This window comes from Martes martes, assembly GCF_963455335.1.
Source record: "Martes martes genome assembly, chromosome: 8".
Taxonomy (NCBI): domain Eukaryota; kingdom Metazoa; phylum Chordata; class Mammalia; order Carnivora; family Mustelidae; genus Martes; species Martes martes.
The window spans coordinates 2,951,323-2,972,053 of NC_137895.1; the positions used below are offsets into that span (position 1 = coordinate 2,951,323).

Consider the following 20,731-nt stretch of genomic DNA (forward strand, 5'->3'; position numbering starts at 1 on the left):
TCACGACGGCCCCGGAGCGCCGCACCCAGGAGCAGATGCTCCCCCGTGGCTCGGCGCGAACGGAACACAACACGGCCGCACGCTCACAGCAGGCGCACAGCAGGTCCCCTTCAAACACGGGTTTTCAAGTAATATTAAGATCGTCCTGCGCTGGCTTGGCCACAGAAGCACCTTCAGGCCTGGGAGCATGCAGGGTGCGGCCACGGCCCAGGCACGAGTGAGAGCTGCAGGTCACTGTCATGGGCTCCTTCCGTGCCGGGCGGCAAGGGGAACAAATCACCCGCTAGGAAATGCACGATTCTCTACAGTCTTTAACAATCCCTGTTACTGTTCACTCCATGCGGAAAGCGGGGCTCTCCAGGTGCCGCGGGGAGGACGCGCTCGAGACCCAGTATTCAGGTAAGCACTCGAAGCCACTCTTCCACACGCGGCTCCAACGGTCTCATCCACGAAGAGATACCCACTCAAAAGCCGAGCGTGAGTCAGGGTATGAGTATGGCAGGGGGAGGGGAATCCACTTGTGAAATTCCCCACTTTCTTCTGCTTCTTACGCTCTCTCCCCACCGCTCCTCCCAACAGAAAGGGCCCCACGTATCAGCCAGGCATGTGCCTGGCTCAGTGGCCTCACAAACATGCACTGGGACCCAAAGCAGCGAGCTCAGGTGACAGGCAGCAAAGGCACCCACAGAGCAGGCCTGTCCCCTGGCTTCGCCACCTACCGGCTGGGTGGCTCTGCACAGAGCACTAACCTGAGCCTCTTCTCTCCTCTGATGGCCTCAACCGGGCCGACTGTGCACGGCTTTTAAGGGCAAGACAAGAGGGAGGAGTGTGGACGCCCACGCCCAGCACAGTACTGGACGCTGCCACAGCTCTGGAGTGACCGGTCGTCACTCACGATGCCGTGCTTGGGGGAAGGCTACCCAGGGGCCTAACCTCCCCCGAGCCCCTGACTGCCTGACCCCTCCCTTGCCCAGCAGACACTCGCGCAAGCACACATTTTACTTCTTAGGTGTCGTTTCCTTTGTGCCACTCCACTGAACCGTCAGGGACTGAGCATCACGCCTGTGGCAGACATTCTTCTGGGCACGGGGCTCTAGAGACTGATCCCAGCAAGGCCAGCCCTAAGAGCAGCCAGTCCTGTCTCCAGAATGCGGCCCGTCTCCTAGGACGGCCTCTCCCAGAGCCTCGTCTCCACTCCCTGAAGGAAGCTGTCCCAGCTCTGAAGCAGCTCCCATGACGCGTAGCTCTGGCAGCAAAGGGAAAAGAGGCTCGAAGCAGGTGGGCCAGGAGGCAGAGAGCATGGGGACAACAGTGGGCAGCAGGAGCTAAGAGGAGAGAGGCACTGGGGTCGAGCTTGGCTGGACTCAGAGGTCACGGCCATGAGCAAGAGGAGAAAGGAGTGTGGGGTTACATGCTCAGAGTCAGGGAGCAGGTCCTGCTGCCCTGGTCCCTTGGTCTGCAGTCCTCAACAGCCATCAGGGCAGCCCAGGCAGCCAGCGCCCCATGGGGACAATGGCGGAGCTGGGATGCCGCTGGCCTGACGGCAAGCCCACGGGCCTCACCGCTCACCTGCCCTTTATAGGTACGGGTGCCCCTCACCCAGGCAGATGCTCCCACCCCCACCCAACAGGGAAGGAAGCTCAGACACAGAAAGGTAAGGGATCGTGCCCACCCACCTCTCCCGGAGAAAACGTGGCACCACTGGACATGGACCCACGTCCATCTGAGTACAAATCTGCCCCGGCTCCCTGTCCCTGGAGGAGGCCAGCGGAACCTTGTAGAAGCTTGGACAGAATGGGAAGGGGAAGTGGGGCAGTGGCCCGAAGGGGCTCAGGGGCAGGGAGACAAGGCGATGGACCCGCTGGCCAAGGCAATCAGAACTGGGAGGGCCTTGGGGTGCCTGGGTGACTTAGTCGTTAAGCGTCTGCCTTCGGCTCAGGTCATGATCCCAGGGTCCTGGGATCGAGCCTCGCACTGGGTTCCCCGCTCAGCGGGAAGCCTGCTTCCCCCTCTCTCTCTCCCCCTGCCAGTGTTCCCTCTCTCACTGTCGCCCTGTGTCTCTCTATGTCAAAAAATATATAAAATTTAAAAAAGAAAGAAAGAAAGAAAAGAAAAGAACTGGGAGGGCCAGAGAACACGGAGCCAGAGCCCCCATGCCAGCCCCCACGCCTCTGCTGGAGTCTACACCACACAGACAATCCGAGCTAGAATTCACCTGCAGACTTTCCAAAACGACTGAACTGGACCATCAGAACAGCCTGGGTTAGGCGGGGGGAGCCCGTAGGCATGGAGCAAGGGGCTGGAGAGAGGGCAGCGGGCCTAGCAGGGAGGGACACACCGCGGGGCTGCCGTCAATGAGGACAGGCCGGACTGGTGTCCTTGGGAGCCAACGGCAGACAGCCAGGGCGGCAGCAAGAAGTCCAACTGGGAGCCCCAGTGGTGGCTGGATGGGAGTGGGCTTTGCACTGAGGGCCCGGTGACCGAGGACGGGGCAGGGAACGGATGCCCGTCTCCAGCCTCCAGATCACGAAGGGGGGCGGCCCGTTCTGAAGGACGCGGCTCCAGGCTCCACTGTGAAAGCAAGTCCACTGCCGGCTCGCAGGCAGCCCCGTGTCTCAAACCCCCTTGCACTGACCCCACTCTCCAGCACCCGGCAGCAAAGAGTGCTTGAAGGGTGCGCCCAAGCCCCCAGAGGCACCGGGAACACACAGAGGGAAGGGGTCGGTCCGCACCACCGTCAGTGCGGGCGTGCAGACCATCGCCCAGCCCAGTCCCGTCACCGCGTGTTCCATAGGCAACTTCTCTCAGGCCGCTGCTACACGACCAAATCCACTCCAAGATCTGTTAACACTCACGGGTGCACGCGAGAAAACAACACGCGCCAGCAAGCAAGCCGAGAAGCCCCCGCACCAGGGAGCCCCACCCACCTCAGAAAGGAGAGCCCCCCACCCCTGATGGGAGCCCCACTCACTCCAGACAGTGCCCTCCTTCTCACCCAGTGGCACGGATCCACTTGGGTGGGGTCACCCCTGGCCAGATGGCTCCCATCCACATTACGTGGGTAAGGGCTGACATCTATAGCAAGGGCCACCTCCTTCAACCAAGCCCATGCCCAACCCCGCTGGATGGGACTTCTGCATAGCTTCCCCACTCCACACGGCCTGGACAGTTCTCCCGCAGCAGCCCGGGGCACCTACCCCCCTGCTCCCGCTCTCTGCTCTTGTCTTTGCATGGGTGGGCCTCTCTCTGCACCCCCATGTAACTCCTAGCTGTGAGATCCTCCATTAGAGGGGCAGCCTGTCCCCGACCCATGATCCCAGTGTTAGAATGTCAGGCTCCAAGTTCTTGTAGGAAGTGCAGCACCAGAGTCCTTACTAGTCTACTGGAGGAAAGACAGAAACAGGTATTTTACCATAGTAACAACGAGGACACGTTTTATCTGTCCCTCTGTCTGTCCAAGGCAGCATTCATGATTGACAGTGATGTGTGGGTACGGTGACCGTCCCAGCATCAGTCCGAGGCTGGGCCGCCAGGACACCCGGGAGCAAACCCCAGCCCCTCCCTCTCCCAGGAGCTCACCGAGCGGATGGAGAAAAGACTAGGTCAGAGGAGGAGAGTAGGGCGCCCCTGGGCCAGACCTCCGCGTGCCGCCACGGCCCACCCTGCACACAGCACACACTCACTCACCCCCGCCCTCGGAGGCCCAGGGCCCAGCTCCGGTTCAGGCCGCCTGTCCTCGGCCACACCGCTGCTTAGGGCTCCAGCCCGGGCCGCTCCAGGCCTGAGCCTTGAGGACAAGAAGACTGGCCTGGGCCAAGCACACGGTCCTGTTTCCCCTTCTTACAAAGGTAAGGACAGGAAGGAAGCCCGGGAAACAGCGGCACCGCGGCCCTTCCCACACTCCGGCAGGATCCCAGCACCCACCCCCGAAGCGCGCTCATCAGCGATCGCGGCAGGCGCCCCACCGCCCAACTGCTTGACTGCTTGACTGCTTGGGTATTCAAGCTGCCGTCAGAGGCACGGTGGCTTGCTTCTGCTACCACATCAGCGAGGGGGACGACGCCAGACTCCACGGGTCTTAGAAGTGGAGCCGCGCGCCGGAAGAGCAACGAGCACGCTCCGGCTGCCTCCGAGAGGGGCTCCCGGCCGCGTGGGCGACGAACGGGGTGAGGCCGTGAGCAGACCCTCCAGAGCAGATGCCAAGAGCCAGACCCACGGAGTAGAAATAATGCAGCGGGGGGAGCTCGGCGCACGGGGAAGGCAGCTGGGAGCGGACGCACAGAGGGAGGGATGCCGCAGAGAAGCCTGGGGTCCTTGTGACCCCCACGACCTCCCAGGGAGAAGTCACTCTGAGCATGGCTGCCCGACGCCCACTGGCTTTCTCGTGCGAGGCCCTGCAGGCCCACTTGGGGTGTGTGGCTCTCCTCCCCAGGCAGCGCAAAACTCCACGGTGGGAAGACCCCCTGCCCCCGCCCGCACCTCCCACTGCTCCCCTCGGAGGGCAGCATGAAAACCCAGGGCGGGAGCTTGGGAGCCAGGCATCAGGGTCTCAGCACAGACGGCCGCTGCCCAAGAGCCCACACACATCAGTCCTTTCGCTCCTAAGCCAGACAACCACGGGCAAGTGAGGGCCTCGCTGAGCCTCAGTTTCCCTTCTGTGACATGGCAGAATGGCTGCCCTGCAGGTGTTCCTCCACATATGGACCTGTGTCCCAGGTGCGTGTGGCTCAGCTCACCTCTCCATCTGTCACGACAGCCTGCGATGTGGCCTAGAGCCTCTGTCTGGGTGTCCCCAGGAGACAATGGCACCAGCAGAGGGGCGAGCCAAAAGGTGACCCACAGGAAAGCCCCCCGCCCTGTGCCTGGAGCGAGGACGGCTCAGCAAATGCCAGCAAACATCCCGCTGTCTGCGGATTCAGCAGAATGCCGGTGGTGTTCCCCCACCAGGGACAAGCTGGATGAGCTGTCGTGAACTTGCACCAAACCAGCCTCCCAACCTTCCCTTTGCACAGAGGTGTACCCCCCTCACTGGGGTCTCTTGGCTTTCTGCTCTCCTGATCCTCAAAAGACAGACAAAAGGCACCGATGCCACCAGGGCCACTCTTGAGGCCCCGCCCCACTCTCCAGTCCAGGAAGGCACAGCCTCTGGCCCATAGGGCCACCTACTAAGAGGGTGGGGCTAGGAACCGGCCCCCAACATCAGAGAACTTGGTCTCGCCCTAATCAGGTGGAGCCAACCCTTTCTTCACTCCTTCCCACCTCCCCATCTCCAGGGTCCCAGGGCCCACCCATGGCTGTCGGGCACACCCATCCCCTACCAGGGGCTCGGAGTACTAGAGGCACACGCGTACACGCACACGCACACGCACTCAGCACTGCCGGCCAGCAGGAGGCAGCAGGCCAACAGGCGTCCTACTTGGGAGAGCACGGCTAGATCACCGGCTCCCCTCCAAGCTCAGGAATGAGTTAACATTACTTAGTGGACCCAAGTATTCAAAATGAAGGCAAACTGCTCGAAATCCACATTCACAAATACCAGTTATCACATTAAAAGCATCCCACTCTAAGCTCGCTCCCCCGGGGCGTCTGAGACGCCCCAGGAGAACTCCGAGTGTGCTTGCAAAGTCTCGCGGCAACAAAGGGACAGGAGGCCTGCTGGGACTCTGTTCCGGGGTCGAGGGGACCCAGAGGGTCCCGGGGAGCACCCACTGCTGCATGAGTAGGGCCCCACCAGCTCTGTGGTTCCAGTTTACGCTCCCCGAAGCCACGGCCCCAAGCACGGTCCTCAGAAGAACAGCTCTGCCTGTGGCCGCCCCAGCCCCGGGACGGCGGGGAAGCCTGCACGGGAGTGCGGGAGCAGGCCTCACTACGGATCACAGTCCTCCCCTTCTCTCTGGACACAGGACATAGAAGGATCGGGGTTCGGAGAAAGGCAGGGTGCACGGGGCCTCGGAATCGCCCAGCCCACCGCCTCCACTGGCCAAAGGCCGTCCAGCATCCCTGCCCTGTGCTCGCCAGGCCACTCCTGCACCACAGGGGCGTCGGCCAAGAAAGAATTCACTGAACACTGAGGCAAGCAGGCATTTACCTGGACGACCAGAAGTGCGGTTCTGGAGACCCCAACTCCAGGAGAACCTGGCCCGTGCCCCAGGGGAGACGGGGATGCCGGGTCATAAAGGCAAGAGGTCGCAGTGCCCCCTTGCGTCCTCCACACAAAACAGGGACGGAAACTAGGCTACCTGGGATTAGTGGGGTCGATATGCAAATGAGGGACCGACGCCTGTTACACGAATCCGGCTCCTTGGAAGTGGAGACTGGGGATGACCTGGTCACCACGGCGAGGACGCAGTCCAGGCCCACAGCCAGCGGCCGACCGACGGGTTCAGAAAGTCCACAGTTCCTCTGATGAGGACGCACGTGAATTCCTCCTCCCTCACGGCCTCCCAGCCCTACTCCGGCTTGCCCGCTCCGTCACGAAGCACAATCTCCTTTGCCAGGATCTGCCCCCCGGCAGCCGAGCACGGGCCCCCGAACGCACCCGCTAAGCCACCACGCCACGCCTGCGGGGAGGGCGGCTGCGGGCAGGGAGCACAGAACCAGGTCGGCATGGACGGAGGTCCGGGCCCAGGTGGCAGGGAAAGCTTAAGGACCACAGTCTCCAAACCTAAAATGGTTTTCAAGGTCTAAAAGAGAATGTTTTCCAAATGTGTGCATCTGGGAATATGAAAAATGTGACAAAAGATTTAAAAATGGAATCATGTGAAATTAGACAATAACCGAGCACCTTCCGTGATAAAATATAACCCTACAGGGCTCCGCTCTGGTCCGAAAGATGCAGGCTTGTGGACTGACAGCTGAGCACGAGCACCGGGATGTTCTGCGGAAGCCAAGACGGAACTCCTCTCTGCTCCTCTCACCCCAACTCTTCCACGACAAGCCACAACCCAGGGAGGAGGAGAGGGCACCGCACACATCCCTGCCTCCCCACCCAGCTGGCACCTGACCACACCCAGTCGGGGGGCACACACTTGCCCCAGGCTGGCCTCGCCACCTCTGGCCTCTAAGGGTTACCTTCACTTCACCCCATCGAGCGAGCCTGCTCTTCTGGTCACATCCCGAGCCCCTCCCCAGAGCACCCTCTTCCCATCCTAAACCCCCACGCATCTCTCCCTGCCCCCAAGGAACCATCTCCTGGAGCTACTTTGTATTTTGGACCGATTAGGAGCGCCCAGGGAGCAGGGGAAGCGGCCTTCTCTAGGCGCCGCTCCCCACCGGGAACCCTACAGGTCACAGCTGCGGTTCTGGACCAACACTCGCAAGGCCATGAATACACTCCTTGAACCTCGAGAGCTTAAAAATGTTCCACGCAGAAACCGCAGATGGAATGAAGGTTATCTTAAAATGCTGCATAGCCAGCTACTAAATACGCACAAAACTTTAGAAATTTAACAGGAACCACAGAAACATAGAATCAAGATCTTATCATCTATGCTCAGTTGAACTAAAACGCTTGGTGATGACACGCATGAAGAGGACATCCCTCCCACTCCGGGCCGGTCCCAGTATACACACAGTACCTTGGAAACAGTGGTACCCGCTGACCCCGTAACCCACTCCTGCATATCTGTTTTTAGGGACAGTTGGGAGAGAAGCAGCTTTACGCACCACATGATCCCATCACAGTGGTGACCCCACGGGAAGACCGCCCCGCACCGTGAGGCAGACCACAGGGCAGGACACCCCCAAACCCTTACCCGTGGCTATGAAGACTGAAACACCGCGATGGGACAGCATGACGAATGCAGGGGGTAAACACCCATCGTGCTGTGGGGTCATCGTGTTTAAGGCCCTGCAGGCGAAGTGCAGCAGAGACACTAACTAACACTAACACTAACGAGGGGCTACTCGTGTCGGGCTGGAGGGGGTCTGGGGGAGGGCTCCCCTGTCCTCCAAAGTTTCCACCACACCCTCTCCTTCCCGGGGAAATCAGAGTAGGCACTTTGGCAGCAAGCGGCGAAGGGGCCTGCGGGGCCTGAACCACGCTCGACCAGCACCAGCCAAGGGCACACGGGGGCGCAGCAGGCCCCTCTCGCAGCCTGTCCTTCGGGTCTGCCAAGGAGCTGGGAGGTTCACATGTGCAAATCTCAGTCCTCACACAGTGACAGGAAGCCAGGGACGGGCCCAAGACACAGTCCTAGTAGCACAAAGCCTGGTCCCAAAGGACCCAGGAGGGAGCCGACCCCCGCCACAGCTCTGAGTGGTCACGACCAGGGACCTGGGCAGATGGCCGCCTTCTCCTCGTGGTCATTAACAAAAGGTCACAGAAAATTGGACTGGAAACCTTGAGAATACATCCCACACTTGGGACGCAGCAGGCCAAGCTCCTGAAAGCGATTCTTAGGTTAACTTTGACTTTTTGAATTTCTTCCAGAGCACATAAAATGGAAGGTAATTACCGGGGATGCTGGACCTCAAGACTCTATAAATCCAGGACACACGTGGTCAAGAGGGGCCCCTGCATGGGCAGACCTGACGCCAGGAGCTCTCTGCACCCCAGCACAGGGTGTCCCCACTCCCAACTGCTTCGCAGTAAGGGACGGCAGGTGCCACCGGAACACTGGGGGGAGTAAACTGCCCCCAGCCCAGCCCATCTCGGGCATTCCTAGGCTGGGGGGCAGGGGTGGCCCACAATTTCAGCCCAGTGTCCCCATGCATGTGAGGGGTGCTATAGAGGCATGGAGTCAGGACACGAGCCAGGAGGCGCAGGGGTGGAGGGAGGTATCCCAGTGCCTCTGCCTGCCCCCATCATGAATGTCCACTGTGCCACGGCTGCCTGCCCTCTGCCCTCTCAACTTTGCCTCTGCCTGGCAAGGAAGCCTCCGTAACTAAGGACACAGCCACTGAGGCACCGTCCCCAGTGAGAAGCAGAGTAACCAGATATGCTGGGGAACAAGTCCAGGCCCTGGGCCCCTCGCTGGTCCTGCTGTAGGAGGCCCAGCTCGGTAGCCTGGAGGGGCCAGGCCCTTACTTACTTATCTGAGGGCCAGCGGACAGCCGGCGCCACTCCCCTTCCCTCCCAAGTAGGACAACATCTGTCCTCGTCCAGGGCACCACGGCCTAGGCCTAGGCCGACCTTGGGAAGTGCGCACCAAGAAAACGGGCTTCCTCGTGCACCTACCCCTAGACGCCCCCAGATGAAGCATTCCTGCCAGGGCAGCTCGGGGGAGGCTCGGCCGGGACCTCCTCGCCCAGTGTTCTCGTTCTTTCTTTCCTCCTTTGGGCTGACAACAATCCTTTCATATAAGGGACAAGCGGATGAGTCCTTCCTTCTGCCTTCAACCGACTTCCACGGAGGAAGTCCCGCCAGCGCGCCACCATCAGGTGAGCCCCGCCGTGGCCACCAGGCTGCGGCAAAGCCGGGGGCTCTGAACACGGGTCCTCCTGGGGCTAAGTGAGCAAAGGGAATCAGCAGATTCTGCGGCCAAGGGTGGGCAGAGCTGAAGCAAGGGATGGCCAAGGGAACCCACCCCAGGGCGCCAGAGCGCCGACGCACAACAGCCTCCCCCCGACACACGCCCCTCTTCTAGAGCCCTGGTGCCAGGGAGACTGTAAGCAGCCATGCGATGACCCAGCAGACATGATGTCCCCACTCACATCCCAAACACAGACGGGCCGCAAACCGCCAGCCAGCTCAGTGCACGGGCCTGCCGAGCGTTTGTCGCACAGTCCTGTGAACACCGTGTGGCTGCTTGCCTCAGTCCCTGGTCCCTGCCTTGCCTGGGGCTTTCCTCCCTCCCCTCCCCTCTCCTGACCCAGCACCCCCGGGCCCCCCGGAGACAGGCACCTCCTATGTTCTCTCTCTGTACCGCACTGTACCGAGCACACACCCGTGCAACTGACCACTGCAGCCGTGGGGACCGTGATGTCCCTCATCGGTAACATGTCAGTAACTCCCCCACGAGTATATTATCTGTATCTAACATGTCACGTTCACTCCCTTCCCGACCGCGGCAGAGCTCTCGGGCCGTGCGCTGGGTGAGCGCGGGCCTGGCTTCGCGTACAGAGCAGCGCCCCCTCCCCAACCCGGGGCTGGCAGGCCCGCCCCCACCCCACTCGGGCCGGCCACCCCAGGAGGACATTCGCCCTCCCTCACGCGGCAGATGAACCCAGTCCTCCCGTGGGTCTCCTCTAACAGCCCCCGGTTTTCTTGAACCTTCTGTCCAGGGGCCTAAAGAAGTCAGACAGGCTGCTTAAGGTCACACTGAAGATAAAATATTCACGAATATATCACCTCAGAGCTCAGCGGAGCCGTGACGAGCCATTACCCGTGGTGTGACCTTGCGAGGCCTCCAGCTTTGACCGCGCAGACTCCCAGCCAGGGGCTCCAGCAGCCCGGCTCGGGGGACGTATGGACCCAGCCTGGGGGCTGCAGCGTCCTGCTGCTCTCTGGCTCTCAGATTCCTCGGGACCCGGAAGCCAGCAAGGCCGGGGCACCCGCGCCCTGGCCGCAGCAGCAGGACACTTGGAACGTTAAGCCCCGTTATCTCTACCCACATATTCCGGTTCCTCCTTCAGAACCACAAAGACCAAGTCCGAGGCCAACACCAGGCCCGGCCCCTGGACACAGGCAGCCTATGTGTCCCCAAGCGTGTCTCCCCAGCCATGCCTCCTCCCTCCTCACCCACCACGGGAGGCAGGAGCACCCCCGCCCCCCGATGGTCTCTACGACCGATTCATCCAACAGGCATTCCTGGTCATCCCCCGTGTGCGTCCCACCCAGGGACTCACGAACTAAGGGGTCCGTCCGAACGACTCCACAGCCTGCGGACCCGGGGTCCACAGTCCCTCAGAAAGAAGCGACAGGACGTACAGACCTCCGGCAAAGATGGCGCAGCACAGTGCTCGATGAGCCGCCATCCCCTTCGTGGCTCAGGAGAGCTGGGGCCTCTCAGACATCAGAGAATCTGCTGACACCGGGGGCTTTGGAGAGGACAGGTGGAGAGGCCACACCACTGCTGGCTTCCCCTGCGTCACACAATCCCCGGTTCTTCCTCAAACTCGCAGGTCTGGGCCTCCCAGTCCATAGCGTGTAGTCCGCCCTACTGAGCCAGTCCTCACCTGGAACTGTCCCTCGTCCCAGCTCCAGGCCCCACTGTCACATCGCAGGAGCTTTTTCCAGTAGGGAACGAGCAGCCACCCACAGGCCGCACCACACCGGGCAGTCCCTCCTCACAGAACTTCCCAGAAATCAAGATTCTATCTGTTACAAATTTAGAGTTCAGGGACTAAAATGTCGAGCAACTTTCTCTTCTTGCTCCAAGGACAATTCAGAATTTCAGCTACAGAAGCGGGAGATGACTGCCCATGTCAGCGACTGTGTGGAGGCTGACAGGTGTCCCAAGGCCCCCAGCTGGAAGGTCACTCGTTCCCAGGAAGCACCCGGACCAGACTGGAGCCCCACACACCCCCGGCTGACGGTGCCGGAGCACGCCAGGCCTGGAGAGCGAAGGCGTCTTCCCCTTAGTGTCCCAGCCCTGAGTAAGCTCGGATAAAACCCAACCTGATTGAAATGTGAGTGAAAGTCTTAGTCACTATGGACATTCCAGATACTTCTTTAAATACTCCTTCTGAATCCCCAGGACGCTGACGCTACTGCCACTCTGAAAGAGTGGAGACGCCCTCTCCCAGCCCTCCCTGCGAAGTGATCAGCAGGGAGCAGTCTTGGTGAGGACTCTCGTTTCTAAAGCCTCGCCCAGCTGACAGTGATCTATGCCTGCTCCCTCGGGAGGGCAGACGTGAAAAGCTTACGACCTCAAATCTTAACGGGCTTATGAAAAAGTATGTTGTAAGGAGGGCTGCTTCTCCAGGTTTATTAGATTAACCCAATCCATCAGCTTCACCACCACCCGACTCACGCCGAACCGGGCGGCGGCACCCAGAAAGTTCCGGAGCGCCTCGGGGCTGTGACCTGCCCCCACCCCCACCTCCGTGCAGAACTCCCGTAGGGGCTGCACTCAAGGGGTGCTCTCCACCCCACGCAGGGGTGGCCGGAGGAGCGGAGCTGGGAGAAGAGGGCCACGAGGATCCCTGGGACAAAGGACGGAAGCCGTGGGAGCGACCCGGGCCAGGATTTACGTTCTGCACCGACCACTAAGGCAGGTACAACCTGCAGACGGAGCCCAGGACACTGCGTAAGTGCACAGCAGCCAGCAGCCCTCACACACCTGCCCCTCCGGCCAGCCCCCAGGGAACCAGCTCCGCAGCACCCCTCCCCCCACCACCTGCTCCTCCCTCCCGGCCACTGGGCCCCCCTCACCCAGGCTACCGCCCAGTACAAGGGTGCTGGGGGGCCGACAAGGACGACTGACACAACCTGTGTGCCAGGCCCCAGCACCCACAACTCGGGACTTCCCGCAAAGGGGCTGGTAGGCAGGGAGGTCCGGCCACGGGGACAGGCAATCATCACAGGCGGGGCTGGTGGTCCAGGCTCCATGGGCGGGCCTGGATGAGTGGCCACGGTAACCAGCACAAGGTCTTATACAGGCAGAAACCCACACCCCCAGATGCTAAGTCGTCCTCTGGAAACAGCAGGGAGCGCCCAGCCTGTGAACAAGACTGCAGACCCAGACCTGCTCCCCACCATCCAGAGCTCCCCACGGCCCGTAACCCCACTCTGCCCCGGCACCCAAACACCTGACGCAGCCATGCCCACCACACCTCCCGCGGGGCAGGCCGCGCCCACCTGCCTCTCGAGCCTCCAAGCACGCTCTTCTTCCAGGCCAGACCGCACTCTGCCCTCGGCAAGCACTTCCCGGCACCCGGCTCTGGCCCGGGCCTGTCCTCAGCACCAGGTCTTGCTGAAGTGTCCCCTGGGGAGCCTGACAACACCCCCGGGCAGAGTGAGGAGCCCAAGTCGCCACCTCGTCACCTCGGGCGCCTTCTGTAATGGCCATGTGTCCACCTCCCATGCCAGGCAGTGCACCTCTCAGGGCAGGGAGGCCACCTCAGGCCCTTTGAGGGACCCAAGGCCTACATGGGGCCCCACACTGACCAGGGATCAAGTTGTAGAAGGTGGACAAGTGGGTGGACAGACAGACGGATACAGGTCATCCCCAGACACACAGCCTTGGCGCCGGGTACGATCACACCCAGCACCTGGTGACTACAAATCCAGCATCTTCTCACCGGCTCCATAGGGACCACCTGTGACCAGGCCACAGCTGTCCCCTGCCTGGAGCGTGGCAGTGGCCTCCAGGCCCTTCCTCCACACCCTGGGTCCTGCACACCGGCTGCCCACCCGCCCTCGTTCCCAGCAGCCTTCCTCCAGCTCCACACACTACTTGTTGGTCCCATCCTGGCCGGGACTCTCGGGACTCCTTCCCCAAGACTATCTGCTAGAAGCCTGCATCGCCAGGAGCAGAGCTCATTCGGGACCCATCATGGCCCCCCTGCCCACTGCTTGGCAGCCCCGGGGACCACACACCCTGGTGCACCTTCTTCAGCAGACATACGTGGGCTGCCAGGCTCACTCGCTGAGGTCAGGGCCCCCGTCACCCATCGCCATGTCCCCAGGGCTGAGACCAGGGCCAGGGCCGGAACGTACTCAGCAAACACACCTGGACTGAACGATCACGCTCTTCCGCAGAGATAGGGCTGCGTCCTGTGATGCGCAGGGAGGCCCCGCCTCTCACGACCTCTGCCACGCCCTCTGCAGAGACAGCAAAGGTGGCCCCCACCAAGCAGCAGGAAAGCGAAAACCTGCAGAGATTTCACCTGAAACGGTGCGAAAGGAGCAGGTGCCAGGAGGCTGTGTCCCAGCAGCAAACTCGGCTGCTTCCCGACCAGAGCAACCTGAGGCGATGGGTCTGGACACACAGGGGCCCTAACCACTGCCCGCGGCCCCGGCCAATGCCACCAGGTGCTGTGGAATGCGGAGCCACATCTCACCAAGGGCCCAGCCCACCCACGGGATCCCAGAGGAGCTGGGCGAGCTGCGGCTCCGCTGTGGGGCCTGAGAAGGCAGTGAGCGAGGCCAGCGCCCCTTCCTCCGCCTTCCCCAGCCGGTGGCACGGCGGGGCCACGGCCCATGGCCTCGCCACCACAGCACGCCTCCGAGACGTGGACTCACGGTGGCAGCCCGACGGCTGGACACTGCCAGGAGTGACGCAGGCCCAGGGCCCATTCTCACTGTGGTCCCGAGCAGGGCACGGGAGCCCCGGCGTGTCTGCAGGAAGCAGGTGCGTCACGATGGGGCGCCCGTGAGGTAAGCAGGGCGTCAGGCAAGTCCCGAGGCTCTGCGCTCCCTGGAGTCCATGGGGACTGACGGGCCCTGCCCCGGGACAGCAGCCGGTCCGAGACACAGCGGGCCCTCACGCCACTCCCCCGAACACGTGTGCACCAGGGGCCTGGGGCTGCCAGCCTCGCACAGCATGTTCTGAGCATCAGGGTGCGGCAGCCTGGCCGCAGGAGGTCACGACCTAAGACAGCCCGCGTGCGGACGACCAGATGCAAGGAGGAGCCCCGCGGTCCGTCCCCCGTGATTCCCCACCGGCCCCGTGGAGAGCGGGACTGAAGATGCTCTTGGGGGTATGGAGAATGGAAGTGTCGTAATTAGAATTCAGGTGGCCTTCGGATAACACGAGGAAGGAATTCAATAAATGCCTTAAGCCAAATGAAGTCATCTTGCAACACTCACCTGGCAGCAGGAAATTTGTCCTTTTCTTAAAACAAAACCACCAGGCTGAAGGAAGCGTGAGGCCTCCGAGGGCTCCGTCGGCACCACCCGCACTGACCAAGGCCGTCCCGAGCCTCAGGATGCAGGTGGGAGGTGGCACTCGTCAGAACGCACCCTCCGCCCGAGGGCCAGACCCGCAGCAGCTCGCTCCCCCCGCTCGCTCCCCAGGGACCAGGCAGTGAGGCCAGCTCCCCGGCCAGAGCCCCGACTGTGCCCCGGGCACCCAGCTCTTCCATTTCCCTTCAGAAAGCGGTACGCGGTCTTCATTTCAGGACGCGCCCTGGCGGCACACTCACTTCCCAATCACACTCGGAGGACCCTGGGGAGGAAGGGACCCCAGCCTGTGGCAATGTCCCCGCCACCCGGCGAGCTTTGCCCACTGCGCCAACAGCAAGCTCCATAAGTTTGGAAAAGCCCAGGGCTGCCCACCGCACAGCCAGCAACCAGCCCTTCATTCCCCTTCCGGCCCCCTCCCCCTCTCTCCCCTTCACAGCCACGCTACTCAGAAGATGGGGGGGTCACCTCAACACAAGCTGAGGTCAGCCCACCCCACTCGAAGTACACCTGTCTACAGCCATCAGCGGCCAGGGCACTGCTGCCCCAGTGCACACAGGCCTTCCGATGGAGCTGCCCACTCCCCACCGTGACCTACCGACCCCGCCAGCCCCTTCCCAGAGCTGCGCCCCACATTCGGCAGCCACTCACTGCGTGGGCCTCTTCAATTTAAATTTATATAAATCAAAACGAAAACTGCAGGTCCTCAGTCACATTTTTTCAATGTCGAATAAACCACAATATGCCCATAGGCTGCCCCACCGGGCTCTCCCATCACCCTAGAACCTTCTACTGCACGCACTGCTCCAGAATCCCTCCCACTAGCTCCGTGCGTGGCAGGGCTCTCCCCCTTCCCCTCGCACCCTGGCTGCCCTCCCCTGGCACCGTCACATACTTACACACCCGCCCTGAGTCACTCCCACATCCTGGCCATTGTGAGCAATGCCCCCGTGGAGGGGGGCGCCTCTGGAGATCCTGATCTCATGTTCTTGGAATAAACAAGTCCAGTAAAGTTGCAAGTTAAACAGTGTACACGAAACTTAGCTGCATTTTTCCACCCTAACAGCGAGCTACAGGGAACTATCCCATGGACAAGTGCCTCAGAAAGAACAAAATACTTAGTAAATCCCGCCACGGGGGTGACAGGCCTGCATGCTGGAAACTAACACTGACGACGAGAACCGAGGACGAGACAAACCAACGGAAAGTCCTCCTGTGCTCGTGGACGGGTCGCATTAACAGCGAGAAGGGCCCACACCACCCCCAAGCACCCGCAGACTCACCGCGATCCCCATCGAAGTCCCAGTGACGCTGTTCGCAGAGAAAGAAAAGCAAACCTTAAATCCGTACGGAGCCACTACAGACCCCGAGTAACTAAAGCAACCCTGAGCGGATCGACATTCTACCGGCATTTAGCACAAAGGAATTACAATCCAGAAACCTCGCCTCAGTCTCCGCCCTTGGGGAAACCTGCAGTTGCCACCCCTTCTGGGCCTCTCTCCTCCCCACATGGTCACGGGGAGGCAGAGCTCACCCCAGACCGCATCTCGAGGGTCAGGGACTCCTCGTCAACAAGGCACAAGGCACAGCCTCTCCTGTCATCTCGGGAAGCTAAGCAGCCAGGCTCAGACACAGCGGCAGGTCCTGGGACAGAAGCTTCCCATGACGGGCTTCCACAGGCCTTCGGACACAGCCATGGGACGTGGTGCAGGGAAGGCAGCCAACGACCCGCCTCTGCGCCCACCCAGGCCCCTGGTGCGGCAGGGAGAGGCCCGAGGAGCAGGGGACAGCGCTTGCTCCTGATACGCTGTGCCCTCTGTCCAAACCTCCTCTCCCCAGACGTTCACGGGGCTCCGTCCACCCTTCACCTCGGTCCCAGCTCAGACCTCGACCAAGCGGCCATCCCCAAACCCACAGGGAGAACGGCAGCTTCCGGCACCCTCAGCCCTCCACAATGGCTGCTGCGGCCCCGGCCTGCACATCACCGCCTCAGCTCCCCCGGCACCAGGAGGACAGCAGGTCCAGCCCCGTCTGGGATCTAGGCTTTCCGTCTCCGTCTGGCAGGACAATCTGAGCACAGCACTTCCCCTCACTCTCCCTCACACGCAGCTCCCTACTCCTCACTGTTTTCTCCACAGCAAACACCCAGGCTCACGCGCCTTGCACTTGCCAGGGGCTCACTTCTCCATGCTCCTGCGTCTGTCCCACTGGGACGTAAGGGCACTCACGGGAAGGAACTTCTGCTCAGCTGGAGGCCAAGGGCCGGCACACTGCCATCCTCCCTCCACCATCATCCCTCTGGGAGGAGAAGACAGAGGGAGCAGTTACAGCCGCGCCTCTGTGCCGGGACCACAGTGAAGGGAGAGGAGAAACTGGGGGCCTGCCTCCGACGGGACCCTTGGCAGGGCTGCCCGCAGCCCCGAAGCCGCCACCAGCACAGGACAGCAGGGTCCCTCCAGGGCCCAACGGCTGTAAGTAGCGGGTCAGCTTTCTCAGAGCCAGCAGTGGGCAGAGGCTGAGCTCACAGCATCACTGTCCAGTCATGGCAGTGGGGTGCCCCACCACCCCCTTCCTGCCGACTGGGTGTCTGCGCTCATTCACCTGAGAGCAGAACCCACGTGCCTTCTCATGGACACAGACCAAGAGGCTGGTGGGGGTAAGAGAGGGGGCATTCAGAGGGCACGGCCTGGCTGACCAAGGGCCCCGACAGGTTCAGGACTAACGACCTCACCCCCACAGCTGAAGACCAAGGGTGAAGGGAACAAGCCCAGGGTCTCTCACGTTGGAGGTCGTCACTAGCCACGCGGTGGGTGAAGGACCAGAAGCACCCTCTGCACAGTCTCGGGACGGGAAGCCGAGTCCTAGAGGCCGGGCGTCGGCTCCCACGCCCAAGGCCCCCCAGGAGCCGGACCGCCCAGGCCGACCGTTCGGCTTCGAATGGATGCAAAAGGTGCGTGGGAGCAGGAGCCATCTCCCCGAAGCACGGGCCCCTGCTGGGCTGTCTGCGCCCGCCAAACGCCTGTTTTCACTCCTGCGGTGACGCATCTCGTCCACCTTCACGCCACTGCCTGCCTAGCTGGGAGCGGGGCCCGAGCAGCTGCTCTCCAAAACCCTTTGTGGGCCCGCGCCCCTGGAGATCGTCAAGGCGCCTCCGCGGGGTTCCAGAGCGCCGGGAAGCTATGACGGCGCAGCTGGTAAACACCCCAGCTGAGGGGCGAGTAACCGCCCGAAGGCCATCCCGTGATGACCGCGTATTTTCACTGCCAGAAGATGTAATACAATTTCATGGTTACTTGGGCCTATAAAATAGAAATACCCCCAATTTTTAAGCTATGAAAAGGTTTATGGCCAGGGTACCATCAGTTCCAGAATGAGTCCATGGTACAAATGAGTCGATTCACGACAAAATTTAATTTCAGGAAAATTAACGCAATAAAGATGCCACAACTGTGCTTAAAGTTTTAATACCCATTAGGAGTTGGAGGGAAGTGGCGCAGGACCACGGGCGGATCTGTTCTCCGGCTCCTCACGACGCAGCTGGCTCCAGACCGGATTTATCGGGGACGGGGACGGCGTCGCAAGCAACTGTGTTTAATGAGGGGGCCGGGGTCTTCAACAGCCTAACCCATCACCAACGGACAGCGTTCCCACGTCCTACGACGCTACCGAGACCCAGTGAGCAGCACCAGGCTGACGGGCGCCTTCAGCCACAGCCCAGGGCAGGCTTTGTGTCCCAGCAAATGTCAGCAGCCAGGAATTCTGGAACTGCCGGCTACGCAGAAGAGCAAACCCCAAGTGGCAGATCTGGACGCGAGCAACGGAGTCACCCTGATTTCCACAGTGTTGTCGGAATGAGCAGGGCACACGAGAGGAAAGCGAAGTCCAAGCTTCAGAAGCCCGCACCCACGCGGGACCCAAGCGCCACCCCCAGGACCAGAACTTCGGGCTTCTGCGCTGGCTGACTTCCACGACCCCAGCTCGGAGCGTGGCACCGGCGGGCATGGGGGCCGGGCCACATGACAGCTGGAGCTCCTGGCCCACAGGAAGGAGGCAGGTCCAGACCAAGGGCTCCTTCAGTGCATCGAAGGAAGGGCCCCCTGCCTCCCGCCACCGCATTCATGGACGCGCATGCAAGGCTCCCACCCGGGAGGCCAGCTCCGTGGCTGGGACCTACGCCGCCGCCCGGCGCTCCCTTTCCCAGTCCAAAGCCCACTAGGGCCCAGCGCTCACGGCGGCCAAAGCCCTGCCTCTGGGAGCCAAGAAACCAGGCTCCGCGGGCCTCCCCTCCCGGGCCCACGTCAGGCTCCCGCGATCTGCGAGGGATGATGAGAAGCGGGCGTGGGAGCCCCGCGGCGTGGCCTCCGCTTCAGCAAACATCTCCAGCAAAATGAAAAGGTGCTAGAATAAGCAATGGGACACTCGAGGGAACGACGGTGGTTTGTTCCGGAAAACTCAATCTCCAGAAGAAATGAATTTCATCAACAGCGGTGGAGAGGAGAAAATTTCATATTGCGCTGAATCTGTCAGTGACTTTTTAAAAAAATCTTTATTACGAGTAACTCAAAGCAGTGACAACGTGTGAGCCCCGAGTGTGAATGTTTCTGGCAGCCACGGCGCCGACGTCCGTGAGTTACGAGCACCCCCCACCGCACCCCGAGGGCCCCGACAGAATGATGCAGCTCGTGAGCCCCGGGGACGCCGGCACCACGCGGCCACAATGAAATCCAGCTACAGACACGACGACGGGAAGCGCTTCTTGCCGGTGTCATGTCTACTCGGTGACAAGAACACCAGAAAGGACACGACCCAGGAAGACCATGTGCGGGCAGAGAGCCGGCGCGGGGGGAGGCGCCTCACCTGCTGTACGTGTCCCACAGGCAGGGGCGGGGGGACGGGGGGCCGCGGGGGCCACTCACCTGGTAGGTGTCCCACAGGCGGGGACGGGGGGGGACAGTGGGAGCCACGGGGGGCCACTCACCTGGTAGGTGTCCCACAGGCGGGGACGGAGGGGAACAGCGGGAGCCACGGGGGGCCGCGGGGGCCGCTCACCTGGTAGGTGTCCCACAGGCGGACGGTACAGCGCAGCGGCACCTCCCGCATCAGCAGGTTGTTCATCCAGCGGAAGGCGAACTGCAGGTACCTCACCTCGTGCTGCTCCAGGTGCCGGTGCACGGGCTCTGCACGAGACAAACACAGGCCCCGAGGCCGTGAGTCAGAGCCCCCCGCGGTCGCCCCCCATCTGCCCGCTCCAACCACCAGCCGCGCAGGCAGCGTCCCCAGGGCGCGGATTGTTCAGCTGGACTCTTCCTCTGGAAAGTGAGCGGCCGCGGTGGCCGTGACAGGAACAGCGGCAAGGGTAGGTCCAGGGCTGCGTGACCCCCTGGAGGTCCGGCCCCGCCTCAGCCCCGGTAACGGGGTGGCAGGACCACTGCTGCCTCACGAGTGAGAAATGGGCCTGCTCTGGGGCACACAGCGAGTGCTCGCTCCCACCCAGGCCAAATCCACCGGCCCCGGGCTGCCGTCCCAGGAGGGGCTCAGACACACAGGGAGAGCTCCTTGGCTCCCAAAATGACCTCAACTCCCCACCTGCTCCCAGACCCAGCCAGTGAGAGGACAAGCGGGACAGGGCCCTGGGGCCTAGGCTGGGTGCCTCCAGATCCCAGGTTTGGGGCTAGCCTCGGGATAGTGGGCCTCTCGGAAGAACTAAGCCTTACAAACCATCATCTCCCAGATGCGCGATCTCCAAGCAGCCATGAACGTCTCCTCCCCACCCCGCAACAACAGGCATAACTCCACAGCGGAGGGCCCTGTGCTCTCTGCCCCGACCTCTCTGTCGAGTGCTCGGCAACCGGGGGGCAGGCTCCGGAGCTCCATGAAGCTCCACAGTCTATAAATACTGGAAGCAAAGATTCTGGGGCTCTGGGTGACCCCACACCCACCCTG

At 61.8% G+C, this 20,731-nt stretch overlaps 1 protein-coding gene across 2 annotated transcripts in view; it reads right to left on the bottom strand.

The window, feature by feature from the left end:
• TBC1D22A (TBC1 domain family member 22A) overlaps positions 1–20,731 on the bottom strand; it is a 308,080-nt gene that overhangs the window by 71,254 nt on the left and 216,095 nt on the right. For both annotated transcript variants that reach the window (XM_080811153.1, XM_080811152.1), the window contains one exon: positions 19,838–19,965. In XM_080811153.1, coding sequence (XP_080667279.1) covers positions 19,838–19,965 — 128 coding nt within the window. The remainder of the gene's footprint in view (positions 1–19,837; positions 19,966–20,731) is intronic.